The following is a 17,177-nucleotide window of genomic DNA, read 5'->3' on the forward strand; positions in this document are numbered from 1 at the left end:
TATGACCAATGAGTTAGTTTCTGCCCAGTTCTTGAGCAACTACTTGAAACGCAACGTCGACGATTTTGGATTCATCCTCATTTTCAAAAGACTCTTCTATTTGGATCCCGAGAGCTTGAGCCTTGAGATTCTCTCCGATGGTTTGGATAAGATTTACGGGAAGAAGATAGGGTCCGAATTCAGCAAACTAGGAGCTGACATAATCAACTTCATAGATTCAAAGCAGTTGGATACCGACACAAGGCCTGAGTCATTGCTCTTGCGGCTTAGGCTCATCGAGGTTTATGGTATACATCAGGCTGACGTAGACAAGACCTTAAAGAAGTTCCACCAGTACCAAACTCACGCAAAGTACGGAATAGACCTCGTGCAACAAAATGTGTTCAAATGCTTCTTGTACCAAGCAGTGGCCCAGGACAAAGATATTTTCATGACAATCGGCAAGACGATTTTGCCAGCAGAAGAGATCTCCATCAAAGCATTGCAACTATTAATCGTGGCCAACTCCCATTTTAATGTGGAAACCGCATTGGAGGTGTACAACGACTACATCCAGAAAGTGCCGAAATCTCTCAACGAACACACCAAAAGATCGGGCTCTGGCTTGATAACCGAAGCTTTAATATTAGGTAACCTCTACGACAATGACAGGAGTTTTGCGACCTTAATCCTCGAAAAGGCAGTTGAAAATGGGGTGGTGAGCGATGAGTACGAAATTGCCCAAATTAAGAAACTATACAAAGCCTACGGTGCTAGTTTTGTTGAGGATGATGACTGGCAAAAGGCCAAGCCTATATTCAAGCAGTTCGTATTGGACTACATGAGAGCATTGTGATTCTGGGTGACCTCTAATGGGTTCGTACCAGCCTAATTCAAGTATAGAATTTCATGTATATAGCAGAAGAACTCTATAAGTCAAAGATTTCATTCGGCTTAAATTAATCCACATGGACTGTATTGAGTGTTCATAGTTTTAAGATAGGGTTTTAAAGCAGAATGCTTGAGCTGCGAGGAAATTGATTGAGCTTGGTACCAGTTAAGTAGGAACTCCTATCCAATCAGTTGGAGTATTCCAGTTCAGCTTTGGTAAAAAAAGTAGAAAAGAAAAAAGGGGCGAGCTGGGAATTGAACCCAGGGCCTCTCGCATATTTGATTTTGATGCAGTAAACTAAATCTCAACCCAAAGCGAGAATCATACCACTAGACCACACGCCCTATTTCTTTGAGAATGCTTTCTGCCAATGGTCTATATCTAGGTAAACCTAATTTTGAAACATGATTTGTTTCACTCAATTTTGCTTTAAATCTGATATTTTCCACAACAATAGGGTTATACAAGTCGAATAAACGGTTCTAGCTCAAAAAAAAACATCTGATGTTGGGCAAAATGCTACTAAACTCTTCTTAATATAACTGGACCCAGCCTAATTCAAACGGCATACAGCTTTGCAAATTCTCAGCAACTCTATGCTATGGTGTGTTATCCATTGCAATAGATATATAGTCTATAGATTATAATATACTTCCCGTTAGCAAAAAAAAAAAAATACACGCTAGAAGTCTTCACAAAGCCACAGGAATATCTGGGAGGTGCCTATCACAAAAGTGACTCTCAAGTTTCCGTTATTCGCCGAGATACAAAGCATCAGTGATCCGTACCCAGAATGATTTAGTCGCCACAGTGTTGAAGGAATTAAAGATCACTCCAACCACAACCTGCTAAATATTCCCATAATTTCATACCTCAGTGCACTTTTCTACAATGCGACAATAGACGCCATACACCACTAGGATCTTATAGCCATGACGTTCAGTACACTCTACTTGTGTCTTTACGTCCTATCCGTTTCTATACAAATAGACTTGTCGGTCCTTTGTCAAGTCTGGCAAAGCCGCTATGCGCTCAGAACCAGTGATATCTTTCTTCTCGTGGTGATCAACTCCATAATGGTTCTTTCGGTCTTCCAAACAGTACAGGGCCAAGGCAACACTGGCTTGGAAATTCTCTTGACTGCGTTTGTTCATATCATGGCTGTGTTGTTTATGATCAAAAGGATTAAAGGCGATGTTAGACTCGTTGTCAGAGTACAAGTAGTGAGAAAGAGAAGAAGGCGGCGCAGATTATAGCAGGGGAACGTCTCCAAAGGGCTGCTACATAAACAATTGATTACAAATAGCAGCGTACTTCTCCATCCCCAATACACTGCTGGGATAGCCTTATTGATAGCTATCTGGTATGAGTCAAAGGTGCCTTGGTCTGGTCTTCATTTTGCACCCATTTCTAAAGTTGTTCCACATATCTATCTTGACAGGCACAAGTAGAGGTATTTAAGATCTTCTAGCAGCATTAAAGCCCATTATAATCTGTTTCTGTTGCATCAGCACCTCAATTTTGCATAGCTTCGGAAATGGACCAGTGGCATCAAATATTTACTTGCTGAACCAAAAACTCCATACTGTTCTAAAATTTGCACTAGTACAATTCGACCCTAAGTGATGGAGGTTTGACTTTATCTAGTTCCGTATGTCTTCATGGTTCTCTTTTACTGAGTGATTTTAGGAATACATTATCATGCCAATTGCTTATTTCGTACCTTAAGCTGCTTCATCTACTATTTCCGGTTGGTAGCCCCACTGGAATGCCCTACAGTATCTGCTGTGGTCTCATACTTATTATAACTACAGGAATCTAAGCGTCGTTGCTTTGGGATTCGAATGGGGTGAGGTGAGAAGTACCTTCAGCCCATGAGACACCATTGTAGGTGATTTCCTTGATGGCCTTGATGATGTCCTCGAAGGAACCTCTGACTTGTTTGGTGGAGTCTCTTTCTCTCAAGGTGACGGAGTCATCCTTAATGGATTCGAAATCAATGGTGATACCGAAAGGAGTACCCAACTCATCGTTTCTGGCGTATCTCTTACCAATGGAGGCAGAGGAGTCGTCGACCTTGAATGGAACTTGTTGCTTTCTCAAGTAAGAAGAAACCTTCTTGACCATAGGTTGCAATTCGGCGGTAGAGGACAATGGGACCAACAACACCTTGGTTGGGGCAACTAATGGTGGGAGGGACAAGACACCTCTGTCAGCATCGCCTGGTCTGGTCCAGAATTGGTGTTCAAAAATGGAGTAAAGAATACGGCCAATACCGAAGGATGGTTCAATGACGTTAGGAGTGAATTCACGGATGTGTTCGGTTCTGGTAACCTTTTCGATCTTGATCAAGTCGGTGTCCAATTCAGTCTTTTCTGGAAGGGAGTCGACTTGAACAACAATCTTACCGTTTTCCTTCAATTCCTTACCCAAGTCTTCCAATTCACATTCGGTTCTAGCCAATAACCACTTTTCAATGGTACCAGCATCCTTTCTGAACTTTGGACCGAACTTCTTCTTGGAAATTTCGATCTCTAACTTTTCAACGGTGACTGGTTCAGGCAAGGCTTGTCTAACCACCAACTTTTCGTTGGTTCTAGCAGAGTGAACACTCAAGTCGTATGCAGATCTGTCGGCACAACCAACACACTCGATCCAACCGTACGAGGTTTGGAGTTCAGCATCCCAACAGTCGGCAGCATAATGGGCCATTTCGTTGGACATGTGTTGTCTGAATCTCAATCTTTCAGAGTCAACACCAATCTTGGTCAAGAACAAGTAAATTCTGGCAATGAAGTAACCCAAGGTTTCGTTGTCGACCAAGCCAGTCTTGACAGCTTCGCCAACAGTCTTTTCAATGAGCTGGGTCGAACCGGACTCCTGGACTTCCTTTGGCAAGAATCTCAACTTGACGTGCTCGACCTCGGAGAATCTGGAGTGGGACTTGTTGTCAGGGTCAATGAAGTGCTCGATTTCAGCCATCAAGAACTCACGGACTCTCAACAAACCACCTCTTGGGGCGATTTCGTTTCTGAAAGACTTACCGATGGAGGCAGAGGCAAAAGGCATCTTTTCGTTGTTGAAGTCCAACAACTTGGAGAAGTTCAAGAACTGGCCCTGGGCGGTTTCTGGTCTCAAGTAGCCCTTGGACTGGCCGGAAGGACCAATGGCGGTTTCGAACATCAAGTTGAACTCCACTGGAGGCTCCAACTTGCCGTTGGTGGCAGGGTTGTTGATTTCGTACTTGGTGATCAACTCGCCCAACTGAGGACCCGAGTAGCCGTCGATCTGGGCCAAGATGTTCTCGTACTCCTTGACCACCTCGTCGTCCAACTTGACGTTCTTGATCTCCTTGACCTTCTTCTTTCTCTTCTTCTTGTCGGCGTCTTCTTCCTCCTCCTCGACGGCAATGCCTCTGGCAGCCTTGTCACCCTTCAAACGTGCCTCCAAAACTTCTTCCACCAAGTGGTCGGCACGGAAGATCTCTCCTGTCTTCAAGTCCTTGCACATCCAGTCAGCAAACTTGTCGACGTGACCAGAGGTCTTCAACACCTCGTGGGGCGTCAACAGGGTACAGTCGACCTCCAACATGTCTTCTTCCAAAATGAAGTGCTTTCTCCATGTGTCGATGATGTTGGCTTGCAAGGCACAACCTGGAGGTCCGTAGTCGTACAATCCAGAAACACCTCCGTAGATTTCGAAGGCTGGCGCGAAGAAGAATCTTCTCTTCAACACTTGCTCTAAGGCTTCCCTGTTAAAAGGGGCAGCGGCGGTAGACATTTTCGAGGTGAAGATTCGAGATGTTTTCGTTAAAAGTTTGACAGAGTTAATGATGGACGTAGTGGTTTTATGGATACAAATTTTTTCAGTCATAGTGCGGGTGTGCACGTATGGGTGGGCCAAGACTACCAGTGGAGGAACGACAATGAGTCACGGTAGGGGGCAGGATGGTGGTAGGGCAGTGACGGTGGTAGGGCCGTGACTATGGAACTGGCTTCGTGAGCGTCTGGGCGTAGAATCAAGTAAGTAATTCTCTACATACAGCTAAGTTATTCGCAACGATGAAACTAGGATATAAGGCCATAAAATGCAAGCGACCCAACTGCGACGGTTGGGTCTCAGACAGAGCCGAATGGGCATGGCCTTAGAGGCTGGAATCGGCACATTTTTGTAGGCAAGCTAAGTTTCGGACTGGATGAACATTTTCTGTTATTTATTCCTGATCATCTGCCTCATTAACTATTGACCCTGAAATATTACTACGTGGTGCCAGTCTGGAATCTGCACTCTTGCTGTAGCCAAAACTACGTTTCCAGGCCATTGCAACTTTGCTTCGAACTAAATGAAAATTTCTCGTTTCTAAGTTGCTGAACATCTGGCTCAGTAGCCCACTTCAATCGCTGGACTCAACGGACCTACCAATTCTACTGCTGTGCTGTTATAATAAATTATTTTCGGTACTAATTATTCACGAATAAATAAGCAACACACCACTACTCGATCTCAAAATCTTGCCATCTTGGGTGGTTCATGTTCCACCAATAGGTGAGTTGCGAGTATGGATAAGTGGTGAAGTTCACGTTGTTCAAGGTGTACCATGATTGACAGCCTCCAAATGGAGTGCCAAAGACACTCTTCTTATGCTCTTTCTGAATCCTTTCGAACCACTCGTTGTACTTCTTGGTCTTGACAACCACCGACTTGTATCTACCGTCCAAAATGTGTTTAGAAATCTTTCTTGCGAAAGTCAAACCATTTTCGATAGCCATAACCACAGACGAGTGTCCAGTGGCAGAATTTGGACCACCAATGAAGAACATGTTTGGACAATCACGAACCAAAATGGTTTCGTATGCACTGACACCCTGCTTTGTCCAGAAATCAAGTACGGTGGTTTTGTTACGTCCAACAACATTGAGTGCACTGAAACTCTTCGTGAGGTCGTAGCCAGTACAAGCAATAATCACGTCGGCAGGAATCTCAGAGCCATCAGTAAGAACAATAGAACGTTCCTTGACATGATCAATGTTTTCAGATCTGAGGTCAATTCTTGGATCGTGCAAGGACTTGAGGTAGCTGTAGTCGAAAATTAATCTCTTGCACCCAACCTTGAACTCGGGAATGACCTTGTCCTGGAATTTCTTTGGACAGTTTCTTCTCATGTAACGAAGACAAAGGACGGCATTGAATTTTCTGACTATTCTGGAAATCAAACTATTACCCTTGAACAATGGGAAACGGGCCTCCGCGATGATTACAACCAACCATCTGCAGAGAAGCAGGGTAAATGTAGTCACCGAACATATTCTGTAAAAGTAATAGAGGATTTTGGTAATTGGAGGCATGATATACTGCTTGGATCTCGAAATTTGGACCACTGACTTGGGGTCAAAGCGGTCCAAGACGGCAGGCACAAGTTGGTTGGCAGAGCACCCATTACCAACAATGACAACGTTCTTACCCTTCAAAGAAACACTGTGGTCGTAGAGAGCAGAATGCATGTATTCACCTTTGAAATTCTCAAGGCCCTTGGCTTTGAGCTGGTTTGGATGGACCAAGCCTCCACCACAGAGGTAGACAATCTTGGTGGTGTGGAGAATGATACCTCCAGTTTTCAAGTCGGTGACCTCCAAGGTCCAGGTTCCGTCCTCGTTGTACCTGACTTCATTCACTGCGTGTTGAAACTTTGCGTATCTTCTGAGATCGTGTTTTTCAACAACTTTCAAAATGTACTCTTCCATCTCGTATTGAGGAGGCTGAATACGACTCCAGTTCGTATTCATTTCCTTGGAAAACGAGTACCACAATGCAGGGATATCAGATGCACATCCTGGATAAGTGTTGGCGTACCAGGTACCTCCAAAGTTATCGTGCTTTTCGAACAAGACGAAGTCATTTTCTTTCAACTCTTCTTTGATCAGCATAGCAGAGCCAATACCTCCGAACCCTGCGCCGACAATGGTCACATTTGAAGAGGAATGCTTGACAGGTATGGAAGTATTGCGAGGGATAGACGCATTTGGGCCCAAGACTCTGTCAGCATCTTCGAGCTTGATTCTGTATGGTTCTGGGTCCACATGAGACCTCTTTTCCAAAGTTACTAAAGACATGGTATAAGTTGATTGTAAAAGAAGAATTCGTAATTCGCGAAATACAATTTGCTTTATATGGCCACTCTTTGTTCATATGCTTCGTCTCCATTTTGGGGTTCCTGCGAAATAAGATGCCTATGTTTGCTTGTGAGCGGGGTCCTCATGCACCTCACGGAGACGTTTGGCATGTTTCTAATGCGCGGAAACTGCGGTTGTACGATAATGCGGGGTTAAGTACCAACAAGCTTTATTCCTGACCGTCGATTTGCACAAGGTTCCCCTTGCACGTGCTGCCACTGATGGTCCTTGTGCTTTGGCGCCAACATGGCTGAGCCAATTTATCTCCGGGACCTGCCGCCGAGAGATGCAGGTGCGCCATGCAACTTTCGGGGACCCCGCAGAAAGCTTTATTGCCTGTTTAGGGTTGCCATAGTCAGTGACGTGGATCACGCCATCTTATAATTCGTATGTTCTATAAACAGCTCCTCATCATAGTCCGTATGGTCTGTGGGGCTATCCACGAGTTGCTTTTTGAAAAAAATCAGAAGCATGGTCACTATACAGGAAACGGCAAACACTTTATCAAACCATCCGTCTATGAATTCCACTTCCTTCCGGGATATATCCGCGCTGGTAATGGAACTACCCGAAAGGGACAATATTTTGGAGATCTGATGCGAAAGATTTCTTGGGAGGTTGGTTCGGATCAAAAGAGCCGTGGCTATTATGTATACTCCCAAAAGTTCTGCAATCACAAGATGCTTGAGCCAGTTTCTTACGTAGCTGGATGCATGATTTGCGGGTAGAAATCTGGTGAACGATTTGAATGTAATCAACACGTTCGAAAACGAGCAGATGAACAAACTTCCCAGTAAAATAAACCCTAGCTGATTGATAAGCTGGGTCTCGCTTACTGGGAGGTTGGGAAAGCAGGATAACACCAACTTGGCCAATGTGATGGCCAACGCGTCGTTGGATGTAGATACCCCAGACTCTTCATCTTCTGGCAAATCTACCACGCTTGTCTCTTTTGAGTGCAACTGATACGTGCTCTCCAGTGTGTCAACAAACAACAAGTACGGCATGCGAACCAACATCACGTTCACCACCCTATAGATACAGTAGCCTGCGAATGCATAGTTGGCCCATGTGAGAAAGTTCGCGATCAATTCACTATTTTTGGATGAATAGCTGTTGCGAGCATTGATGTACCGAGAAATCAGGTGCAATATCTCATCGTAGACGGAGCTTCTCAACTTCTTCAAGGACTCGATCTCTTTGGTCAACTCCTCCTCCTCTGGGCTGTCGGTGGCCACCGATAGACTAGATATACTGGCAAATGACTGCACTTTATGAATGATGCCTCCCAACTTATTCTGGGGGGACATAAGCTTCGACGACCCCGGAACTGGATGCAACAAATTGTCGCTGGATGCGCTCGATTGATTGTAGACCGTCCCGCCAGTCTGGACAAGGAGGTTGTTCAAGTCGTACTTTCTTTTATTCAAGAGCGAATTGGTGTTGTTGTACGACTGGATCAAGTTGTTGATGCTTGTTTCGGTGGGAATGTGGGATGAATTCGACCCTGACGTAGATTTTCCGATAATCTTCTCGAACCTGCTTCCTTTCAATAGACGGCTGATTCTGGTGTCGAGTGAGAAGAGCTCGTACGGAGTAGAGGTACACCCAATTCCCGAAAGAATGGCTATCATGGTGATGCCTGCTATGGACACCTCATTGACCTTTCTTTCAATTAGGGTTCTAGTGTCGGGGTTGTAGTATGATGATGCAGCTGACGGCTTGAACGATTGTGAGAGGTCTCCACATTTGTGGAGCAATACAAGCCATACAATGACGAGCACTGCCGTCAAAATCGCCCCTCCGTAGCTTTTTCTGGTAAGCCTGGGGGCCAAATCCCGGTGAACTGCCAAGTTAATGATGAGGAACGGCACCACGAACGTCAATAGTACCATCAACGAGTCTATGGTGATGGTGAACCACCACAACCGCACGTCCTCTCCGAAGACATCGATCAATTCGCACATCATTAGCACTATGAGTTCGATGCCTAGCGAGATGGCAGCGGCGAAAATCCATCCGATGATCTTGTTTTTGGAGTGGAAGTCCTTCTGGGCCGTCATTTCAGTCACATTGTGCTGGCCGTTCTTGTGGTCGTACGGCTTGTAGTCGTCCTCGTCGTTTTCATCGACTGTCAACGCCATCAAATGGGCCCCAAATGGTCTGTTCACGCTGGTTTCGATGTAGCGGTTGAACTCGTGGCGTGGTGTGTGGAGTCTTCCGGAGTATGTTCTGATGATTTGGTGATCATACACTAGTCGGTAGATCCATAGCACCGATGTCGCTAATAGTGCTAGAAACGGGATGCTGCCCAATAGTAACAGGAGCATGGTAGTCTGGGATCGGCTGTGCGGTCTGTTGTGCCTAGATCAATGCAATAGCGGAAGGTTGTTTGGACGAGTGTTGGTGGTAGAACTATTGATATCGCCCGGAGAAAGTTTGACAGTTCGAACAGTAGTGTGACGCGGTCGGATTGAGCGAGTGTGAGGCAGCAATCTCGACAGACTGGGCGTATGGAGGAAATAGTGGTATGTGTTCCAACTGCACTTGAATGTGGAGGTGGTGACAGCTGGTCACGTGAGCTATACCTAGGATGTTTGGCGGGTGCACGACCGCGGTATGAAAAAATTCAACTCTTCAGGCAATCGATACCAACACTTCGAACCCTCCCACATACCTCAAAGAACGTGCCAGGATGCCCATGCGATTGAGAGCCGAAAAGAAGATGAGGAAGCTCCTCATCGAGCACCTCAAAACCAGAAAGGTTTTGGGTGCTAGAATCGCCAAGGAACCAAAAACTGCCCAAGACTTGGAGCAACTCGGATTGGCTCCACAAGTCTACATGTTCAAGAACCTTTTCAGTGGACAAGTGTTGTATTCACAGGTTCCAGCATTCCACCAAACACAGATCGACGAACAGTTCCCCCGTCCAAACTGGGAGAACAGAAAGCCTAGCAGAAGAAACGATTTATGGAGAGTCATGTGCGTGGCCACCTTCGACAACTACGAATACGCCTTGGCTGCCTACAAGGGCTTGGTCCAGTTGAGACAAGCACGCGATGTGTTCCAGCAGAAGGAGGCCAAGTCGTTAAGAAGAAAGGACAACGAAGGAAACACCTGGTACTCGGGACAATACAGACCAACCTATTCCCAAGAAGCTGTTGCGGATTTGGCACACGTAGTGGACGAATTCGAATTGGCTAACACCAAGTTGCAATGGGAGAACTTGTGGAGAAAGGGAGAAGACCAGCATTGGAGATTGGACTTGGTGGAACACGATAGCTTACCCCCATTCAACCCCAGAGACCAAAGTATATTGTTAGATGACTTGAGGGCTCGTGCTGTCCAGGAGTTCGCTAAGTTGAGAGAAGCAGAAGCTGTGGAGAAACAAGTCGAGGAGTCTGTGGTGGCTTAATGTAGATATTGTATATAGTAATGCATGGTTAGTATAAGAAACTAGTCAAATTTTTAAACTGGTGATCGGTCGAGAAGAGCAATTTAATAACCAAACTTGAGTTTCTGCTTGAATATATCCCGGTAGTTTCGATTTTATGGGTCAAACTCGAATCTTTTGTAATCTTCTCATAAAAGCTGTGATGTCTGCAAATTTGAATTGGGTGAATGCAACTAAATGAGCCAGTGTCGTCTGTTACTAACCAGAAACCATTACAAATAAGACTCTTCACAATTACTGGGCCTAGATAAGCTCTCTATTACATTCTTGGTTCTGTACCTAATTCTAGAGTGAACTAGATTCCTCCATGAGGCTCAAAAGTAACACAGTTTCCAACCGAACTACTCATACGATGCGGAATTGATATCCGATTATTGAACTCTTGTTACATCACCAAGGATTAGGACAGGCCAATGGGACTGCTCCCACAGATACGAATATAGCGGGGTCACTCCGCATAGTATTGACTCATTTATTGCTCTTAAATTGCAAAATAACGACAGATCTTTGGAATTTCTGTGCTATTGTTCCACTCCTCGATCTTGTTCTTTTCGCTGGTCTTTCTAGTCGATTTTAATCCTTTAGAATGGATTGACAGCTTGGAATCTTGAATTCGTGGTAATTAAATTCTTCAGTCCTTGTTTTTGTATAATTGATACAATGGCTTCAAAAGAGCCTGTCTTATCGAATACTTGGAGTGGTACTGTGTTGTCGTGATTTGCATGTCCTTTCTAAAATTGTAATCATTGCTACAATTGTCTGCGAATATTGACATAATTCCGACATTACGTCATAAACAATAGAAAAGGACTGTTAGTTTCAATTTAGTCTGAAGAACGCGATTTGCTAACTCCGAAAGAAACACAACCTTGTCGAGCCAAGTCCCACCTTAGATAGTTCTTCAAGAGTATCATAGGCGAAATAGATGTCAGCCTGAAACATTCGAATGGAGCCATCGTGTGAATCACTCTTACGGCGATTCAACAGGGTTGGAAATTGGACCATCTTACGACGGTGGATTTCCTTGGACCCCGCATGTGTGTCAGTGGTAAGTTTGGGCTCATATCTTTCGAAATGGATTTTCTGACCACATCTTTAAAGACAGAATCATGCGTATAAGTGGCTAGCCCGATTGAGAAGCAAACAAGCTGACGCTCTCTATGACGCTCCCTATGACACTCTACAATGAATACAGTCATCGCTGAATGAGACGCCAGAACAGGGCATACCTCTCATTTTCTGGTTGTATACGGCACGGATGCCCTGAAGTTTGCTGCTATAGTCTGGAGCCCCTGACATTTATTGTCGCATCTATGCATAAATTAATGCAAATTCTGGGGTTGAAACATTGTTAATCTCGGAAGACTCGAACGAATTCCGCGAATGGGAAATTCTGTGTCGATTTGGGTAATCTAGTCACGACTTCCGTTAATAATTATTATGGAAACAGTAGCATGGCTGCAATTGAGGTGACTTGGAGACTGAAGACTAGAAAATACCCACAAAGTTGATAGAATGGCGGATAAGTGCTACGTCACTAGCAGCATAATTTTAGTTCTAGAAGAAGATGCAAAATATTATAAAAAGATAGAATGTCCACTTTCACATCTGCAGCAACAGCTAGGATGTCGTCTTCAAGCTTGTCAAAAGAATTACAATTCAATCATCTGGACCTATCTTCGTCCAAGATACACACTTTTATGGGTTTGTCAGGAAAAAGGTTGCAGTATGCGGTTTCTTCCTTTGCCGGAGTCGGTTTCTTGTTGTTCGGTTATGACCAAGGTGTTATGGGAAGTTTGTTGACTTTGCCCTCGTTCGAGAAAACTTTTCCTGCCATGAAATCATCCAACAACGCTACCTTGCAAGGTGCTGTCATTGCCATCTATGAAATAGGCTGTATGTGTTCAGCATTATCAACTATGTACTTAGGTGATAAACTTGGGAGAATTAAAATTATGTTTATGGGCTCTATCATTGCTACCGTTGGAGGTGCATTACAAGCCTGTGCCTACACAGTTCCCCATTTAATTGTGGCTAGAATCATCACTGGTATCGGGGTAGGTTATATCACAGCCACTGTTCCAGTATATCAATCTGAAAGTTCTCATGCTAAATCGAGAGGAAAATTGATCATGATGCAGGGTAGTATTGTTTCCCTAGGTGTGATGGTGTCTTACTGGGTTGATTTTGGATTCTATTTTTTGGACAAAGGAAAGACTTCAGAAGTTTCTTGGAGATTTCCGGTGGCATTCCAAGTCCTTTTCACTGTTATCCTTGTTGGTTCTGCTCTCTCTTTTCCCGAATCACCACGTTGGTTAATCAAAAAGGGCAGAAATGCTGAAGCCAGACAAGTCTTTTCGGCCCTATACGGTCTTCCCGAAGATCACAATATGGTATCTGCCCAGGTAGACGAAATTATTTACTACAACGAAAAAGAGAAGGCAGAAGGTGCAGATAATATTAAATTGAGGGAAATATTCAGGCAGGGTCCAAATAGAAATTTCCATAGAATAAGTTTAGCGGTTTGGGGACAAGTATTCAATCAATTTTGTGGTATCAATTTGATCACCTATTATGCTGGTACCATTTTTGAGCAATATATTCACATGTCCCCATTCAATGCTAGAATTTTAGCTGCAGCAAATGGTACTGAGTATTTTTTGGCCTCCTTGTTAGGATTGATCTTCATTGAACGGTTAGGTAGAAGGTTTTTGTTGATTTTTGGCACTGTTGGTCAGGCAATTGCTATGGCATGTTTGACTGCTACCACCTGGGCTGCTGATAATGGGAGTGGTTCCAAGGCGGGTATCGCAGCTGCTGTGTTTCTTTTCGTTTTTAATAGTTTCTTTGGAGTTTCATACTTGGGTGCTAGCTGGTTGATCCCACCTGAAATTCTTTCTTTACAAATGAGAGCAACAGGGTCCGCACTCTCGACTGCGACAAACTGGGCTAGTAATTTCACAGTGGTCATGATCACCCCGGTTGCCTTTGAGACGATAGGTCCATACACCTATACCATTTTTGCGGTGATTAATTTGCTTATCATTTCAGTTCATTACTTTTTGCTCCCAGAAACTGCAGGCAGAAGTTTGGAAGAGATGGACGACATTTTCAGCCAGACACCAGTCTGGAAACCATGGAAGGCGGTTCAAATTGCAAGGGATATGCCATTCCAACATGTGGACGACAAAATGACATGGGAAGAAAAGAAGGCATTCATCGAGCACCGCGAATATTCTAGTTCTACAGGCGAGTTGGACACTACAGAAGTGAATAGCAAGTCTGTTTGAGGTTCATAGCCGAAGATGTTTCTAGTAATTTGCTTTAGTATTGTGCCATAAATGTGTATTTTAGTATGGGGCAAAAATTAGTTTTGAGTATGGATGCTAATTTTGCACCCATTCAAGAAGTAATTAGAGTAAGTCAAGGTGAGGTAGTGAAAACAATATTATGTATGGATTTGTATCTCCAGGCTTATTTATTATCTGTAATGCTACTGTTAACAGTAAATTTCCACCAACGTTCCATTAAAAGAGGTAAATTGGTATCAATAGTTTAGACCAACAATAAAGGGGGATAAACCTGAATTGAAAACTATATCCAGAAAAGTCCCGTGCTTCTAGGTGTGCATAGATAGTCTCAGAAAATGGAACGATGGCTGCTCTCACCTAATCACGCCTGTTTGGGTGCAACAAAGATAATATTTTTGCAAAATTGGACCGATTACACTCTACAATTCATCTACCTCATCTATAAATTGTTTACAATGAAGATACTATTGGAGAAAAGAGTTATAACCCTAATTTTCGCCCTATCTCGCCAATAAACCGGGTACCATAAAGATAAAATATTGGTGACAATCAAACGTTATTCCTACCCAACCACCGCTATCTCGGTAAATTTATCCAGTTTCTGCCACAAGAAATATTCTCAAGGACCGCTCGGACCACACACGACTGGCCAAAACCCGCCAAAACCCGCTCCACCTTCACGACAGTTCCTCCTCCCGTTTGGCCCCCACGGCACCCCCACCCCCGAAACGCCACGATTGTCTCCCCGACGCCTCACTGGCTGGTGCCGTTCCGTCACTGACGTGAACCCAGCCGAGTCCCAGCAGCCCCCTGGCATCATCCACACCTTCCTGTTTGGGCCAGGCGCAAGGCGGTGGCCGCCGGCTCCAGCCGCCTGGTCACGTGACATTACCTAATGCGGCCACAGAGCCCGATCATCGATTTTGTAGCCGCAATTAAGGGCCGATGACAAATGGCGATGGTTTAAATCCATAGCCACATTTTATTCCCACAACCCACCAGCACAGGAGGTCTCGTCCACGCGTGCTTTCCATCCCGCCGCCAAATCCCGCCGTCGTCACGCCTCCAACATCCAGCAGCAGCCTCAAAAACCGAAAACTGAGGCTTTTCCAACCAGACAGTCAGTGCTATTGTCGCTAAACCAGCCTTATATAACAGATTCAGGCCGCCAGCGTCCGCACACCCACCATGGACTTCTACTACCGCAAGCTGATGGGCAACGGAACCGTGGCAAGCAAGTTTCGCCTCAACAGCATGCTGCCCTCGTCCAACACCACCACCACCACCGTCCAGCTGAAGCAGTCCAGCGTCCGAGACCTGTTGAAACGGAGCGAGCCAGCCGAAGAGGATGGCGAGTCCAAGCTACAGGAGCCAGAGGACACTGAGGGTGCCGAAGACGGTACCAGAAGCAGCGTCAGCTCGGACTCATCGTGGCCACAGCCCGTGATTATCAGCGAGTCTGGCAAACAGAAGCACCCCATCGAGTTTCCCGAGACCCACCATAGAAACAACTGCAACCGTTGCTACCGTTTGAAGAAAAAGTGCCTGAGAGAGTACCCCAAGTGCAAAAACTGCCTGAAAACAGGAGCCGAGTGTGAGTACGTGGTACGCAGCAACAAGAGAAGAAAGAGAGGCTCTGCGCCCAAGTTGAACGGCGAAGGCGTGTTGAGCACCGGCATCTCGAAGGAGGACGGCTCGCAGGTGTTCCACGTTGTTGGTGAGAGCAACAAAGAGCCACCCCAGGAGAACAAAGACGTCGTGGTAGCCCACAAGTTGGTGTCGGTGTCGTCGATGCTTGCGAACGAGCTCTACGAGGATGCAATGAAAAAAGAACCATCAAACCTCACTAGCACCAACACCCGTCGTCCAATCAAGAAAATCACCACAGCTGAATTATCCAGCAGTGCAAGACGAGCCAGGGACTCGCCTGAGGTCCCCTTGGCACAAAAGATCATGACCAAATCCCTCTCCACAACCTCTTCTCCTGCGAATTTGAAGGAGGAGTTTATCACGATGAAACCGTTGCCAAATGAAGACCTACCATTGATTTTTGCCCTCAACTACTTCGAAAACTACTCCTCCAAGTACCCATTTATCGATAAGAACAAGTTTTTGACTAGGCTCAAGTCTATCGACTTTAAGAAAGAAGCAATTGTGAACATCGATATTTATTTATTAATGAGTATTGGCTGCTTAACATTTGATCTGCAATCTGATCTAGCCAAAAGGGAAAAGCTCTTCCCGCTCTACTTCAATGAAAAGAACGTTGAATCTACAATCGAAGTGTTAGATCTCAACTTATTTAATGCATCCACCGAGGAAATCATAGAAAATATGGACCTTTTATTGTTATTAACCATATACAGTATAAGTTCTTTTAACAATGAATTATGCTGGGGACTATTGGGTATTTTGAATCGTCTAGTCGTTCAGTTGGAATTGTACAAGCCTTCAGAATTATCATCCAAAATTGACACCATTCATTTACAGAGGATCTTTTGGTCAGTTCATAACTTGGACAAAGAATTGAGTTTGCAACTCATGCGTCCTAGTCAGTTTCCAGCTGCTGAGTTCACTCGGGTTCCATTACCACAGAATACTTTTGAGGGGGATGACGAAAGTTTGGACTTAATAAATCAGGAAATCAAGTACTATCAGTTCCATGATTTGTTACTCACGTCATTTTTATCTGGAGCAAACAGAGACTCTGAGAAATTAAAAGAGATCTCTCTAAGCTTAGAAAAATGGAGGGTTACAACTAGTTCAATTATTCACAAGTTGCACCACCAATCCCAAAGCTTGCAAGACTGGACCTCATATGTTAATTTGAACTACTACTACTTGCTTATTGAGCTCGATCAGCTCTCTCCAAGTGAATCGTATCAATTCACGTTGCATTTTCTTTCCAATTCTTTTGCCTTAATAATATCGGATACAGAGGCCGAGTCGAACTCAAGCAATTCCAAGCTTGACGTCAAACTCACTTTGAGATCATCCTTATACTGGTATAAGAGGCTCTTCAAGGTAATAAACTACAACATGACCTCCCTAAGCAAAATGGTGGAGTCGACACAGTTGAAGAAATTGGACTTGAGTCTCCGTTTGAGTGAGTTCACAGGTAACTTACAGTTAATTGTGAACTTGTTACGTTACATCCATGACAATGGAAGTATACACGAGACCCAAAGCCTGGCCTTGAAAAGGATGATGCAAAGCGTGAGTTTCGCAGCCGATGAATTGAACGAGTTACACGTCTCATTGATGAAATTCAATGTGATGACTAGCAGAGATGACGAAAGGGTTTCTTTGGGTAAGACCGTGGAGAGTGTGAAGGATAGTTTGCACTCTCTTAGGGTATAGGTGGACTGCCA

General features: G+C 44.6%; 10 protein-coding genes and 1 non-coding gene across 11 annotated transcripts; 6 read left to right on the forward strand and 5 right to left on the reverse strand.

Annotated features, from left to right (window-relative positions):
* The first annotated feature begins 380 nt into the window (after positions 1–380).
* CANTADRAFT_26586 (uncharacterized protein) lies at positions 381–870 on the forward strand. Its single transcript, XM_020207806.1, has one exon. The coding sequence runs from the start codon at positions 431–433 to the stop codon at positions 833–835; it is 405 nt and encodes a 134-aa protein (XP_020063647.1). The 5' UTR covers positions 381–430; the 3' UTR covers positions 836–870.
* A 240-nt stretch (positions 871–1,110) lies between these two features.
* On the reverse strand, positions 1,111–1,215 carry CANTADRAFT_t173. The gene has a single exon. It is a non-coding gene; the product is annotated as a tRNA-Pro (tRNA).
* Positions 1,216–1,937: 722 nt separating this feature from the next.
* On the forward strand, positions 1,938–2,127 carry CANTADRAFT_26588 (uncharacterized protein; the record flags this gene model as incomplete). The annotated part of the gene is made up of 1 exon (XM_020207807.1): positions 1,938–2,127. Exon 1 carries the CDS (start codon positions 1,948–1,950, stop codon positions 2,125–2,127), a length of 180 nt encoding a protein of 59 aa, XP_020063648.1. The 5' UTR covers positions 1,938–1,947.
* Positions 2,128–2,689: 562 nt separating this feature from the next.
* On the reverse strand, positions 2,690–4,651 carry GRS1 (glycine--tRNA ligase; the record flags this gene model as incomplete). The annotated part of the gene is made up of 1 exon (XM_020210998.1): positions 2,690–4,651. The coding sequence occupies one exon, from the start codon at positions 4,649–4,651 to the stop codon at positions 2,690–2,692; it is 1,962 nt and encodes a 653-aa protein (XP_020063649.1).
* Positions 4,652–5,364: 713 nt separating this feature from the next.
* Positions 5,365–6,981, reverse strand: CANTADRAFT_6896 (flavin-containing monooxygenase; the record flags this gene model as incomplete). The annotated part of the gene is made up of 1 exon (XM_020210999.1): positions 5,365–6,981. One exon carries the CDS (start codon positions 6,979–6,981, stop codon positions 5,365–5,367), a length of 1,617 nt encoding a protein of 538 aa, XP_020063650.1.
* A 428-nt stretch (positions 6,982–7,409) lies between these two features.
* Positions 7,410–9,371, reverse strand: CANTADRAFT_53760 (uncharacterized protein; the record flags this gene model as incomplete). Its single annotated transcript, XM_020210250.1, has 2 exons — positions 7,410–8,514; positions 8,581–9,371. 2 exons carry the CDS (start codon positions 9,369–9,371, stop codon positions 7,410–7,412), a joined length of 1,896 nt encoding a protein of 631 aa, XP_020063651.1.
* Positions 9,372–9,736: 365 nt separating this feature from the next.
* Positions 9,737–10,456, forward strand: CANTADRAFT_22518 (mitochondrial 54S ribosomal protein mL67; the record flags this gene model as incomplete). The annotated part of the gene is made up of 1 exon (XM_020206829.1): positions 9,737–10,456. The coding sequence occupies one exon, from the start codon at positions 9,737–9,739 to the stop codon at positions 10,454–10,456; it is 720 nt and encodes a 239-aa protein (XP_020063652.1).
* A 1,664-nt stretch (positions 10,457–12,120) lies between these two features.
* CANTADRAFT_22519 (sugar porter family MFS transporter) lies at positions 12,121–13,785 on the forward strand (the record flags this gene model as incomplete). Its single annotated transcript, XM_020206830.1, has 1 exon — positions 12,121–13,785. The coding sequence occupies one exon, from the start codon at positions 12,121–12,123 to the stop codon at positions 13,783–13,785; it is 1,665 nt and encodes a 554-aa protein (XP_020063653.1).
* Positions 13,786–14,077: 292 nt separating this feature from the next.
* On the forward strand, positions 14,078–14,519 carry CANTADRAFT_26592 (uncharacterized protein). The gene has a single exon (XM_020207809.1). It carries the CDS (start codon positions 14,142–14,144, stop codon positions 14,319–14,321), a length of 180 nt encoding a protein of 59 aa, XP_020063654.1. The 5' UTR covers positions 14,078–14,141; the 3' UTR covers positions 14,322–14,519.
* CANTADRAFT_268327 (uncharacterized protein) lies at positions 14,374–14,845 on the reverse strand. The gene has a single exon (XM_020207900.1). The coding sequence runs from the start codon at positions 14,693–14,695 to the stop codon at positions 14,426–14,428; it is 270 nt and encodes an 89-aa protein (XP_020063655.1). The 5' UTR covers positions 14,696–14,845; the 3' UTR covers positions 14,374–14,425.
* A 149-nt stretch (positions 14,846–14,994) lies between these two features.
* On the forward strand, positions 14,995–16,962 carry CANTADRAFT_29628 (Zn(II)2Cys6 transcription factor; the record flags this gene model as incomplete). The annotated part of the gene is made up of 3 exons (XM_020208302.1): positions 14,995–15,161; positions 15,261–15,507; positions 15,550–16,962. Coding segments are annotated over 3 exons (1,827 nt in total), but the record flags the coding sequence as incomplete, so codon positions are not given.
* Between the last annotated feature and the right edge of the window lie 215 nt (positions 16,963–17,177).

Source organism: Suhomyces tanzawaensis (genome assembly GCF_001661415.1).
Source record: "Suhomyces tanzawaensis NRRL Y-17324 unplaced genomic scaffold CANTAscaffold_5, whole genome shotgun sequence".
Classification (NCBI taxonomy): Eukaryota; Fungi; Ascomycota; class Pichiomycetes; order Serinales; family Debaryomycetaceae; genus Suhomyces; species Suhomyces tanzawaensis.